Here is a 14,590-nt window from a genome sequence, read left to right as displayed (position 1 = left end):
GAGTCTGCTTCTCCCTCTCCCTCTGTCTCCCCCTCAACACCCCCGAGCCCCTGCTCATGCTCTCTTTCTCTCAAATAAATACAATATTAAAAAAAAAAAAAAAGCTGCTCAGAGGATTTGAGTGCTGTTAGAATTTGAGAATAAGTGCATTAGTGGGAGAGAAAGGTTTCGGAACTGAGCACATGCATGTGCCCCCTGCCCCTGCTAACTGCCACACAGGGAGACTCCTGGAGAGGTATAACAATTGGTAAGCTGCTGTGAATTAGAAAAAGAGGCTTTAAAAGTTATTTTATTTTATTTTTTTTAAAGATTTGTTTGACAGAGATCACAAGTAGGCAGAGAGGCAGGCAGAGAGAGAGGAAGGGAAGCAGGCTCCTGCTGAGCAGAGAGCCCAATGTGGGGCTCGATCCCAGGACTCTGGGATCATGACCTGAGCCGAAGGCAGAGGCTTTAACCCACTGAGCCACCCAGGTGCCCCTAAAAGTTATTTTAAATTAGTCACCATTCCAAGAGAGAAAAACGTTTGAGAATTTTGGAAGGGGCATTTGCTAACCCATGTACTATCTATGTACTAACTATGTACTTCAAGAGAATAGGACCATTGTGTCTTTCACTCCTCCCTACTGCTTTCAGACCATCACTTACCCACATTTTGGTGAAAGCTCAAATTTTTGAGTCTCATATCCTTAGGGGATAGTGTTATCCTCCGTCTGTCTGCATCGTCATGTGATGGAAGACACTTTTTTACATTGTAGTGGAAGTTATGGTGGACTACCCAGTTGCCTTTCTTTCTCCCCTCATAACTGGAACCGTTGAGAATTCTGTGGCAGCTCTCGGATGCAAGCCTCTCTGGGTTTTGCTTATAGTTAAAAGAGAGCTACTTCTCCCAAGGTCATGCCCTCTTCCTGGGGAAATTCATATCCAAAATCTTGTTGATATGGAAGTATAAAGGCCCAACTCCCTTGCCTCAATTTAGGACAACTCTGAAGGGCCATCCCATCTCCAAAGCTCCCTGTAGGAAACCTAACCTGTGATCCAAGAAAGCAGACTCTAAAATAGGACTTTTAGCTCTGAATCACTTACAAGTCTGCCTGGCAATGAGGACCCTCTCACTGATGGTAAGTGAAGCACAAATAGATTCTACTGAGATATTGGAGGAAAGCCACTGAAAGGTTGAGAGTGACTAATCGCTTATTAAAGGTTAAATATAAAAGCTGGAGGGCATTCTTGGTGGTATATAAAGAGTCTCATTGGCTGCAGGTAGAGAGCAAAAAAAAAAAAAAAAGCTGATAATTAGGTTTAGGACTTAATATTGAGTAGCAGATCTCCAAAAGTGGACAGAATTTTCAGCCTCAGCATATTTCTTACACAAAGTGAGGGCCCTGATTGGGAAGGATTGCAGTCCTAAGAAATAGGACAAGGACATCTGGGTCAGTGCACTCAAGAATCTTGAAATCCTAGATTTCCCTGAGTGCTCTAGGCTTACAGAAGTAGCCTAATTGTTTCTGTTAAAAAGCTAGTACTCCCTCATTGCTTGAAGAACATACAGAGACCTCTGACTTATAAGACAACAGGTGTCCCGCTCAGGAACTTTCCTTATGTTCCTTCCTGGACACCAGAACATTGGTGGTAGCCGACCAACATTGGATAGGGAGGGTTTGTCACTATGAAAGCACTATCTCATGATATGAAGGACCCTGACAAGGATCTGTGAAGGCAGTGCTAACACTCTACTAGGATGCTCTTAGAAACTCAGAGAAAGTTCTTTTATTAAAAAAAAAAAAAAGGTGGGGGCGCCTGGGTGGCTCAGTGGGTTAAGCCTCTGCCTTTGGCTCAGGACATGATCTCAGGTCCTGGGATCAAGCCCCACATAGGGCTCTCTGCTCAGCAGGGAGTCTGCTTCCCCCCCCTCTCTCTGCCTGCCTCTGCCTACTTGTGATCTCTCTCTGTCAAATAAATAAATAAAATCTTAAAAAAAAGAAACCTCAGAGAAAGCAATAGCCCATACTAAGTGTCAGGAACAATAGGACTACTGTGGAAGATGGCGGAAGAAGGGGTGATCAAAGGAGTCAATAAGTGGCTATGCTAGAATAAATATTCAGTGCTAAATATTCAATAAATATTCACTGCCAAAAAACTTAGCAGTTAATTATGTTCCATGGGGAGGCTCAGAGGATACTCTGTTTCTTAAGGCTATAAGGAATGTGAGAGAAGCACCAGCATCACTGAACAGGACTGAGGCTAGGGTGAAGTGAATGAGGTACTTGCCTCAGGTGCAAAACTAAAGAGGAGACCAAAAAGCTCTGTAATCAATATAATCTTTAAATATATTTTTAAAAATCGAAATTAATGCAGAAAAATCCATGTGAACAAGATAAAATCTTAAATAAAGGCAGGATCAATATTACTGATTTTTCCTTTTGCCTCAGGCTCCAATATGGCCTAGGGAAAGCACTGTCAGTCATGGTGGCTGTCCTTTATAGGCCTCAGGTGATAGTAGCAGATAGAGTTACAGATCTAAGCTCCATGAGAGCAGTGGGGATGATGGGATCCCCAAACAGAGGCCAAGTGGTTATGCTTAACCATCAAAAGCAAGGTGGGGACAATTATAATTAGCACAGGGTTGGAATGGGAATGGCTGCCTGGGGGGCGCTGACCTGTAGAACAATATTTAGATGGTTAATACAGTAGGATGTCCTTAGAGGCAAATCGATGGGCAGCGTACAAGGGTGTTGTTCAATCTATTAGAACTGGGTGAAATCAAGGATGAATGTTCAGGAGGCTGAAGGCAGCTATTCCAGTTAGAGAAAAAGAAAAGTAATTCTTTAGTTTTCAGACCTGAGGTAGCTTTCAAACTTAGAATGATTTGATTTTAGACCATTTGATTGAAAGAGAAGCTAGGTCCTCCAGGGAGTACCATGTAACACCAAAGTATGCATTAATGAATCCCCTAGTACTTCTCCAAAGGCACCTACCTATCCTATTGCTCTGGTAACTATACCTTGGGAAAAGTGGAATAATCTAATATGTTGAGGGCCATGGACACAGAGTCTAAGTTGACACTGAGACACAAAGTGTGGTAGCCTGTTAGAATGGTGGTAGATAGGGTCAGAAATGGAGTCCTGGCCCAGGTCTGGCTCATGGTGTCCAGTGTCATTTTCCAAGTTCCTAAATGTGTAAATGTAAGGAACATACTTAGAAGCTGGCCAAACTTCCATGTAAGTTCCATAGCCTGTAGAATAACATATGGGGAAGGCTACTAAATAGCTCCCCGCCAACACCCTGCCAAGATAGTAAATAAAAAACATTATTATATTCTAGGAAATATGGCAGAGATTGGTGCCTTAAAGACCTAAAGCATGCAAGGGTAGTGGTTCACATTATATTTACACTTAAGTCAGGCCCTTACAAAGCTCACACATATTCTGGAGGATGAAAGTGAATTATCACATTCAACCAAGTAGTATCTTCAGTTGCAGTTGCTGTGTCAAGTGTGGTATCTAGCACAGATTAACAGATTAACATGTGTTCTGGAGTGCTTGGGTGGCTCAGTCAGTTAAGTGTCCGAATCATGGTTTTAGCTCTGATCATGATCTCATGGGTCAAAGGTCGAGCCCCACATCAGGCTCTGCATTCAGTGGGGAGGCTGCTTGAAGACTTCCTCCCTCTGCCCCTCCCCCTCCACTCTCTCTCTTTCTCTCAAATAAATAAATAAATAAATATTAAAGAATTGTTTTCAATCCCTAATGATATGGAGGATTTAAAACTGTGTGCATTCTCCTGGGCTGGACAACAGAGTACATATGCTGGATTATGGTAACTCCCCTATATTACCATCTATCATAATAACTCAATCATAATACAGTCTTTTTTAAATATAGTCTTTTTTTTTTTTAAAGATTTTATTTATTTATTTGACAGAGAGATAGATCACAAGTAGGCAGAGAGGCAGTCAGAGAGAGAGGAGGAAGCAGGCTCCCCGCTGAGCAGAGAGCCCGACGCGGGCCTCGATCCCAGGACTCTGGGACCATGACCTGAGCCGAAGGCAGAGGCTTTAACCCACTGAGCCACCCAGGCGCCCTATAGTCTTTTTTTTAAAAAAGATTTTATTTAATTAACAGAGAGAGCAAGCACGAGCCGGGGGAACAGCAGAGGGAGAAGGAGAAGCAGACTCCCTGCTGAGCAAGGAGCCCAACGTGGGCTCGATCCCAGGACCCCAGGATCATGACCTGAGCCAAAGGCAGATGTTTAACTGACTGAGCCACCCAGGTGCCCCAACTCTACCATAATATAATCTTAACCAATATGGACAGCCGGACATAGAGCACAACATTGTATTAGTCCACCATGCTGATGCATTGTGTTAATCTTGTTAATAAGACTAGATGACCAGGAAACGGTAAGTACATGGAGAAGCCATGTACTCTAGAGGGTGGGAGATAAATCCGAAGAAAATAAAGGTTCTGCTCCATTAGTTACATTTTTAGGGCAGGATTTCTCTACTGTGGCACTATTGACATTCTGTGCCGAAAATTTCTAGTTTGGAGAGCTGTGCAACATAGGATGTTGTGCAGTATCCCTGACCTCTAGATGCCAGTAATTTCTCCCCTTAAGTTGCTCTAGGTCTTACAGTCCAGCTTAGGAAGACAGACCCCATAGAAACCTCAACAATACAAAGTTATTACTTAGAGTTCTGTGGCATTTCAGGAGCATGGCAAAGCATGCAATCTTTATCTCACTCCTAGGGGGAGAATCCTGGGTAGGTGACATTGGGTCAGTCTGACAGGTTGAGGAGAAGTTAACCAACTGAAAGAGGGTAGAGGAGATGGGGTTGGAAATAGGAAGGAGGACCCTCTAGGCAGAGGATAGAGCTGTGCCAACCAAAAATGTCTCTAGACATTGCCAGGTATCCCTAGGAGACAAAATCATTTCCAGCTGAGAACCACTGTTTTAGTTTTAGGGGCATAGTGGCCTGGGGCATGCCTGGACATCCCCTCCAAAGTAAAGGACAAACTAATGCATCTTGTGTCTCCTATCACTAAAAAGGAAGCACGAGGCTTAGTTGGTCTCTTTGGGTTCTGGGTGGCATCAAAAACTGATGTACTGTGGCTGTTGTTACCATTATTGCCGACTTGTTGACTCTGGTACCTGCTGACAACACAGTATCTGTCATTGACGCAAGGACTCTAGTCTCTCCAACATTCCTTACCCTTCTTCATAAATCCTACTATTTCTCTGATTCTTATATACCACCTTCCTCTACCTCCTACCAATTTCTTAGTTTACCTAGTGACAACAGTTAGTCTAAGGTGAATCATTAATGATAATGTTTCCTGCTTTTTATGTACATCTATCATGGAGAATCCAGTAGCAAAAATTATGTAGTTGCTCCCCCTGTGTTAGCTAACAGAGGCAATATAGAGCAGGAAATTTAGAAGCTATCTTCATTCAACATTCATTCATTCATTCAACAGTGTAGTAGCACTGCAGGTACTTATGGTACCATCTTGTCTCCTGCCATTTTCCCCCCATCCCTTATGTCACTCTGGAGACATACAGACCTCAAGCTCATTCCCACCTTGGCACATTTGCACTTACTATGTCTGAAATACTCCTCTCCCCAATCTTCATTCCCTTATTTCATTTAAGTATCTGTTGAAATGTCATATCCTTGGATATCTCACCATTTCTGTTCATATTATACTTCCATCCTGACCCCTCTCCCTCCCTCATTCTGCTTTTTCTTCATAGTATTTGACAGTACCTGAAATTACACACACACACACACACACACACACACACACACACACACTCACGGTTATTAATCTCTCTCCCTCAGAGAATCTACACTCCATGAGGACAGTGTCTTATTCACCATTATATTCCCAGTATCTAAAATAATGTCTGGTAATTCTACTCCTGGGTACTTTCCCAAAGAGTATGAGAACCCTAATTCTAAAAAATGTATACACCCCTATGTTCACTGCAGCATTATTTACAATAGGCAAAATATGGAAGCAACCCAAGTGTCCATCATACATGAATGGATTAAAAAATAGATGAATGGATAAAGAAGATGCATTGTATATATAAAATGGAATATTACTCAGCCATAAAAAGAATGAAATATTGCCATTTGCAGCAACATGGATGGATCTAGAGGTATAATGTTAAGTGAAATAGTCAGAAAAAGACAAAATACGGTATTTCACTCATATACGGAATTTAAGAAAGAAATGAACAAAGAAAAAAAATGAACAAGAACAACAACAAAAAACAACCACTAGACTTTTAAATATAGAAAACAAACTGGTGGTTGCCCAAGGTGAGGTGGGTGGGTGAAGGGGATTAAGAATCCACTTATCGTGATGAGCACTGAGTGATGTACAGATTGTTGCATCAGTGCACCTGAAACTAATATAACCCTGCACATTAATTATACTGGAATTAAAAAAAGAATAAGTATTAGCTAAACACGAGTTATGGATATATATGGATATATAACTAGGATGATTCTACTTACATAAAAGTTTAAAAAACAAGCAAAACCAAACAGCATATTTGATAACATACATATGTAGTAGAAGTATAAAAAAGTACAAGGTAATAACACAAAATTCAAAAATGGGGGGGGCACCTAGGTGGCTCAGTCATTAGGCGTCTGCCTTCGGCTCAGGTCATGATCCCAGGGTCCTGGTATTGAGCCCGCATCGGGATCCCTGCTCGGCAGGAAGCCTGCTTCTCCCACTCTCTCTCTCTCCCCCTGCTTATATTCCCTCTCTCGCTGTCTCTGTCTCTGTCAAATAAATAAATAACATCTTGTACAAAATTCAAAACTGGGTATTTTGAGTATGACTGGTAGAGCCATAACTAAGGCAAGGCATACTGGAATCAGCACACGAAAGACTGATCATGCTCTTGGATAGCAGCTGCATAGGAAACTGTAATGGACATACTCTGTATATACAATGTGCTCCATAATTTAACTTGAAAAATAATGTCTGGTATACAATAGGTCCTCATTAAATATTTATTAATAGGTCCTTGATAAATATTTTTTGAATGAATGGTGAAATTTGCCTTTGGCATTTTTTTTTTAAAGATTTTTTATTCATTTGAGAGTGAGAGCATGAGCAGAGGCAAGGTCAGAGGGAGAGAAAGAAGCAGACTCCCCACTGTGCAGGGTGCCCAGCATGGAGCTCGATCCCAGGACTCTGGGAGCTGAGCCAAAGGCTTAACCAACTGAACCACTCAGGTGCCCCTGCCTTTGACATTTCTATCAATCAGGTTTTCACTGGAGAAACAGACCACCAGGAGATACATATTGAGAGATTTATTGCAGGGAATTGGTTTATACAGTTGTGGACACTGGCTAAGAAAGTCCAAAATCTGAAGGCCAGACCATCAGTAAGGGTAGGTTGGAATTCTCCAGCACAGGATGAAGTTGCTGTCCACAGGTAGAATTTCCTCTGCATCAGCGAAGCCTAAATTCTGCCATTAAGGCTTTTCAACTGATTGAATTAGATCTACCCAGCTTATCTAGAACAATCTCCTTTACTTAAACTCAATTATTGTGGACTTAAAGCACATCTACAAATACCTAGGTTGGTATCTGTTTGAATAACTAGGGACTGTAGCTTAGCCAAGTTGACACATTAGAAAACATCACACCATTCCAGGCACCAAATGCTTCTTTCTGGGCCACAATCCCTAGTTGTCTGGGACACCTGCTCAGACTTTGAATCTAGATACTTCACCATTATGAATCAGAGAGAGCTCTCAGTTGACTTTTAACTAGAAAAAGAAGCTAGTTAATGAATTCACACTAAGATGTTAATATACTGCTCTTCTGTTCTAGTTAGGCCTGGAATAGCTGAACGAAGAGACATCTCCCCAAGTTAGTTCAAGAAAAGCAGTACTAATTTTTTTTTTAATATTTTATTTATTTGAAAAAAAAAGATTATACTTATTTGAGAGAGAAAAAACAGGAGCAGGAGGGGAGGGTAGAGGGAGAAGCTGACTCCCCACTGAGGAAGGAACGCAATGCAGGACTTAATCCCAAGACCCTGGGATCATGACCTGAGCCAAAGGCAGATGCTTAACCCACTGAGCCACCCAGACAGAGGAAAAGCAGTACTATTTAAAGAATGGGCCATTAGATGGTTGGGGCTGGAGATGGTCTGGATTTCGGGTAGCTGTGGGGACTTGAACAGCAGAAATTTGCGATCCCTCAGTCTTGTCATTAAAATGATATTTTCCTTTGATTCTTTGTTTCAATAGCAACTGATAAGTCTTTTCATACTTCCAGTTCAAATTTCCAAGAGAAAGAATCTTGACTTAGCCAATAACTTTTATTTCTATGGGTAGAAATGTCCTGTATTCCAAACCAGGTTCTAGGTAGCTGGCCAGGTGCCTTTCTCTTCGAAGAGAACATCCCAGTGCTGTTTTCCTAAGCAGAGACTTTGGTCAGGTAGCTGAAGCTAGAAGGGAAAGTCAGGCATGACAGGCACACTGACTGACATATTTAGAACATCATCTCAAGGTTATCTCTTATTTAACTGAGTAATGAATTAAATTTTCAGAAATAAGATTCTGTAGTTTTGGAACTTTAGGCATAACTGAAAGGGAGATAGAAAGTTTTGGATTTTTGGCCTTGGGTAGGGAGAGTCTGATTCCTTTGTTATGAGGCATCTAGGAAACATTACACATCAAGATTGTGGGCCACTTATCCATAACAGTCCTTATTTTACCTGAGAAAAGATGGGCTTGGGGGCACCTGTGTGGCTCAGTCAGTTAAGTCGCTGCCTTTGGATCCCGGCATCTTGAGATGGAGCCCTGCATTGGGCTCCCTGCTCAGTAGGGAGTCTGCTTCTTCCTCCCCCTGCCCTTGTACTCTTGCTTTCTCTCTCCCTCCCTCTCGAAACAAACAAATAAATAAAATCTTAAAAAAAAAAAAAAAAGAAAAGATGGGTTTGATTAACTGTCAGTGGTTTTCCTATAGCACAGAACTTTAAGGCCTATTTTATAGTTTTATCCCCAAAGGTGCTTTGAGCAAGTTACAACTAGCATTTAACATTCTGCAAAATTATTGTAACTTGTTTTTTGTCCAGAAAAATTATGTATGCTTGCTACTTCGCAATATTTTTTTGAGACTCAGAAAAGCCAACCTCCAAGTACCCATGATTAGAAAAGGAATGGGGGTGGTTGGCTGGCTCAGTCGGTAGAGCATGTGACTCTTGATCTCAGGGTCATGAGTTCAAGCCCCATGTTGGGTGTAGAGCTTAGTTGAAAAGAAAAAGAATGGGATTTCCTTTTAATTGGATTATATCACTGTCAATTCTCTGGGTTTTAAAAAGATCAGATAACCTTTTCTAACCTGTGAAACAGAAAACTTCACCAGAAAAGGGCAGGAAATGTATTTTAATTGATATCTGAATATTGTTAATTAATATTGAAAATAGAAAGTAAAAGGTACTTACTGAAAAACCCTTGTTAACTTACTGTCAGAATGTCCAAGTCATTGTTTTATTAAAGACAAATTAGTCTTTAGAAGAAGACTAAAAGAAGGGAATCTCTCTTGATCTTTGGCAGATTTTTTCATATCTCACTATCTCATATATGCCTTTGTCCTACAAAAGTTAACTTAATACCTAGTAACCTAGAGAAATATGCATATAATACAATGTGGCCAGCAGGTCCAGCTTCTATTTTGGAAAGACAAAGGACATGTGATACCTACTTTGCACATGCTTTTCATTTCATCTCCTTTTTCTTTTTTTTTTTAATAGTTTATTTTTAGAAATCTCTACACCCAACATGGGGCTCAAACTCAGCACCCTGAGATCCAGAGTCACATGCTCTTCCAACTGAGCCAACCAGGCACCCCACCTTTAATACATTCTTTGTGTGTGTATTTATAAAAATATGTGCTCATAGCAAAGTGTCAGGAAAATGCTAAAAATTATTTTAAAAGTTCATAATTTCATCATTCATAAACATCTACTATTAACACTTCGGTAAATTTCCTTTGCATATATATATATATATATATATATATATATATATGTATATATTTTTTTGTACTAGGGCTTTTTTTTTTTTAAGATTTTATTTATTTATTTGAGAGTGAGAGAGAGAATGAGAGGGAAGAAGGTCAGAGGGAGAAGCGAACTCACCATGGAGCTGGGAGCCCAATGTGGGACTCGATCCCGGGCTCCAGGATCATGACCTGAGTCAAAGGCGTAGCTCAACCAACTGAGCCACCCAGATGCCCTCCTTTGCATATATTTTTACAGGACAGTAATTGCCTTGTAGATACAAATTTACCTTTTTTTTTTTTTCTAAATAAAACCAACAAATGCAATGACCTTGTGATTTTTTTTTTTTTGTCGACATGGATGGATTTTTTTATATTGTTGATTATTTATGGATATTAACACTCTTCTGTAATTCCTTATTTCCCAGGCATCCTTTTTTCCTTTATTTTAAAATATGCTATTTTTGTACATATAAAAGAATATATGTAATCTATGTGTAGGTTATAAACCATGTAAGGAATATCCGTGGGCCCTCTGCTAATCCAAGAACTAGAGTTTACCAATAATTTGTATAATAACCTACGTTCTTCTCTTTCATCCCCTTCCTCCCCCAACTATTGTTTAACCTAAATTGAAACAACTAAATTAAAAACTGAAAATTTTATCCCATCAAATTGATTTTTTTCATTGATGCTAATAAAAATCCCATTTTGTTACCAAGGTTTCTACTATTTGTGTTGTGACTCTATCACACAGCCAGGTGAACTGTTTCCTTTGTGATAGCTTTAACCTTAATCCTCACTTGTTTTCCTAGGCTGCTTCCGGTACCAACTTCCCTTCTAAGTTTTGTTCTTTTTCATTTCTAAAGTCCAAGGCCAGTGTGACAGTTAAAATTATGCTCGTGTAACTGATGCATAGGAAAAAAAAAAAAGACAGCCATATTCGCATCTTTTAAAAATTCCTCATTTAAGAATGACATTTAGGATTAAGAGAGGCATTTCATCACCGTTACTGCTGACCATCAGTGGTCTTCTAAGAACCTATAAAGTTAAAAGGCTTTAAAAGTGTGGCAAAGTTCCTTCTGTGTGATTTAATAACGGTGTGACCTTGCATGTGTTACAGATATCCCCGCCCTAGTTTTTCTCTCATTTCTTAAACGGGATTAGCAACAACTTGTTCACGTTACTGGGTTATTTGTGAGGTACAATACTGTCTGCAACAGAACTCCTACCCAAACGGTAATTATTTAAAAAGAAAGAAAAATGACCTTGAATTTCAGCGCGAAGGAGGTGACTGGTAAGGACTGTTTGCACAAACTCTCCACCGCAACAGCTGAGGCAGACGCTAAGGAAAGCTTTTCTGTGGCAGATGCTAAGGAAAGCTTTTCTGTGGCGTCAGTGCACTTTCCGGTCGATTTGGGAAAAGGGAATGGACGGTTTGAGGTTTTTTCTAGCGCTAAAACCCGTAGCGTTTCCTACAGTGACTGTTAACTGTCCTACACCATCCACTCTCCTCCAGCGCCAAGCTATTCAGTTAAAGGCATCAAGATTTGCCTAGTCCTCTTCTCGTATCAGCAGGCCCAGTCCTGGCTCCTCCCCCTCCCCCACAATGCATCTTTGCGTTCCATCTAGGTGGCGGCTCTGTCACGTGTCACCCGACGGAGCGCGCTCCCGCTTGGCGCATGCGCAGACAGCATTCCCCAGCTATTTTTCTCCGTGGCAGCGGCGGCGAGCGGAAGTCCCTGGGAGCGCCAGTTCCGTCTGTGTGTTCGAGTGGACAAAATGGCGAAGATCGCCAAGACTCACGAAGGTAAGCACTCTTCCCATGGTTAGGTGTCTTCTCTGCTGCCCAGCCTGCCCACACTCTATTTTCCTAGTTTTTTGCCTCGGCCTGTGGTTTCTTTGGTGGGGTGCGGCGCCCGCGCTTGGGGGTCCTGGTGGTTTCCTCCGCGCTAGCGGCGCAGGCCACTGCCTCACGTAATGGCGTCCTACTCATACAGCGCCGGTAGGCGCTTTGTTCCGTGTTTGGGTCCTATTCCTTCAGAGCTGCCTCTCTTTTCTGGCCGGAAGGCCTCGTTCAGACGGCTCGCCAACAAGGAGTCCAGGGCAAGGGATCGGGGAAACGGGCCTGGAAGCCTAAAGTCTCGCTCGCCTTTCGGAACTGTTGTCCGCACGGATTTTGCATAGAAGAGTCAGGAAGCACCGAAATACGGCAGCCGCTTTTCAGGCAGCCCCAGATGGAGTTTAGCCTAACCGAGACCCATGCCTCTTAATCTTGTCTAATTTGTGTGTCTTCAGGCATCTAAAATACTTCGTTTGGGGTTTTTTGGTACGAAGGGATTTGGGAATAAAATCTAGTGGTTTTTCTTCCCTTGATCACTTGAATATTGGTCTTGTTCTTTGGAGACTGATTATTGGCGGAAGAAGGAAAAGCACATGATTTTTATTAATGGCCAAAGCTTTCGAGGTAGTTGATCGTTTTATGGAATACGGAGAATACAAAATTAGGAAAATGTTGAGAATAGGCGGCGTCCTTTAGGGAGTACCAGTACCCAGAAATGGCAGGAAATAGGGTCACTTCAGAAAAGATGAGGCATGGGAATTTGGAAGTGCATTTCTTGATTTCTGACGTGGAATCTGAGGTGTTCATCAAACACGAGGTTTCCAAGAGTCGCTTCTGTTTCACTCGTCGTTTCCAGGTGCCTGGTTTAGTCTGAGTCTGAAGTAACAAAGAGTAAGGCCGTCAGAAGTTTTACAGGCTAATGGGGAAACGTGTATACGTCTTCGTTCTTTTACGAGGCAGATTAATGCTTAAATGGAAATACAACATGTTGGGTTCGTGGGTAACGGAGTGATTAATGTACGTTTAGGACTGCTTCATAGAGGAGATGACGTGTCCCTGGTCGAAAAGGATCTATCCGTTTTAAATTAGGGTGGCATATTTGAGCTTGAGAGAACATCTTGTAACGAGGCAGGGAGTCGTGGAAAGTGTGTTTGAGTAGTGGACTGTGGCAGTGCAAAGAAGGAAAACGTAGACGAATCTGGAAAGATTGTTTGGGACCAGAACGTGAATGACATCGAATAATTGTGTTACCCACTAGAACTGAAGTCCAGCTTTCTGCAACTTCTGAAACATGCTAATTAATTGGCAATGATTTTAATATTCTTTTTAGATTTCTGCACTGTTTTAACCCTGAAGGGTTTTTAGGCACTTACTCTTCTGTCATTAGACTAATTTAGACATACCTTGCAGAGTGATTAGAAGATGTAAAGATGTTGCTATTGTTTGTTCATTTGGGGCATTTTGTGGCATTGATTACTTGTTTATTGGTACTTTCAAGATCCTTTTGGACAGGAAAATAAAAGTTTGGATCAGTTTTCCTGCTTTTCTGAAACCCAGTTAAAAACTGGTCTATAGAAGATTGAAATTCATTGGCCAAATTTGCTATTTTACTTGGAATCCTGTCAGTTTGAAATAACTGATGCTGTAAAGAAATGTAGGAGTATTCAGTTAACATTAGGGCACTGTGTACAAGACACTGTCCATCACTGAGTATAAGATAGAAGATGATAAATGTTTAGTGGAAGTGCACTGTAATGTTTACATAGTTTCCTACTCCCTTGTGATACTTTTCTAAAGAACTGTAGTCCTTTATGGTGCATCTCTGTTTCCGCGAATAAGTCATCTCTGATAACTTGGAGCAGAATTCTTGGTGGGTTTTTATTTTTTTTCTTTGTGGAGCTATTATAGCACTTTATTATATTAGAGTAGTCTGTTGTGTGAAGGTATCATCCACTTTGAGATTATTGTGTACAGGAACTATATCTTGTATCCCCGGTACCTAGTGCCTGATGGGTACTGCATACTAACATTTATTGAGAGATTATATTGGAAACACTAAAAGTTTCACAGGAAGAGATCATTTTAAGCTAACTTCGGAATGATTAGATAGGTTTGGATATGTTGTTTGGCTGAGATAAGTGAAAGTAGGACTTACAAATATATTGGGAACCTCCTGAACTGAGAGGAAGAAGTGTTAGGTTAGCATCACATTAAAGGTTCTGAATACTGCACTAGATTTGGCTTGGCTTTCCAGTGACTACAGAATAAAGTGCCTTACTCCTTCTCCCAGGTGACAAGTTACTTCTGCGTTTTAGGAAAGTCGTTGTTCGCAGTGTGAAGAATGACAGACCAACAATTCTTTTAAGTTAGTGGAGTAGTTGATACAGGAGGACTGGAGTATGAACCTCACTGGAGTTAATTTTTAAAATGTATAGTACTTGTTTTATTTTTTGGAGTTAGCCATCATATTGCCTTTTTTTTTTTTAAGGCTATGGTTTTTTGTTTTGTTTTCTTTTAGATTTTATTTATTTATTTGAGAGAGCAAGAGATAGAGGGAGCAGAAGCACGGGAGGGGCAGAGAGAGAGGGAGAAACAGACTTCCTGCTGAGCAGGGAGCACGATGAGGGGCTTGATCCCAGGACCCTGAAATCATGACGTGAGCAGAGGGCTCAACTGACTGAACCACCCAGGCGCCTCCCCCATCATGTTGC

General features: G+C 41.2%; 1 protein-coding gene across 4 annotated transcripts in view; it reads left to right on the top strand.

Annotated features, from left to right (window-relative positions):
• LOC111145177 (splicing factor 3b subunit 1) overlaps positions 1 to 14,590 on the top strand; it is a 55,883-nt gene that overhangs the window by 5,311 nt on the left and 35,982 nt on the right. For 2 of the 4 annotated variants that reach the window (XM_022500260.1, XM_022500176.1), the window contains exon 1: positions 11,719 to 11,846. In XM_022500260.1, the coding sequence (XP_022355968.1) occupies positions 11,819 to 11,846 (28 nt within the window). In that variant the 5' untranslated portion in view covers positions 11,719 to 11,818. Of the gene's footprint in view, positions 1 to 11,299; positions 11,447 to 11,668; positions 11,847 to 14,590 lie in introns of those variants that run through there. The other 2 variants (XM_022499927.1, XM_022500014.1) reach the window with 2 other exon arrangements.

Source organism: Enhydra lutris, unplaced genomic scaffold, assembly GCF_002288905.1.
Source record: "Enhydra lutris kenyoni isolate GAN:26980312 unplaced genomic scaffold, ASM228890v2 scaffoldscaffold1, whole genome shotgun sequence".
In the NCBI taxonomy this organism is placed as follows: domain Eukaryota; kingdom Metazoa; phylum Chordata; class Mammalia; order Carnivora; family Mustelidae; genus Enhydra; species Enhydra lutris.
The sequence above is the reverse complement of the archived record's forward strand: the minus strand, read 5'-3'. Positions and strand labels throughout refer to the sequence as shown.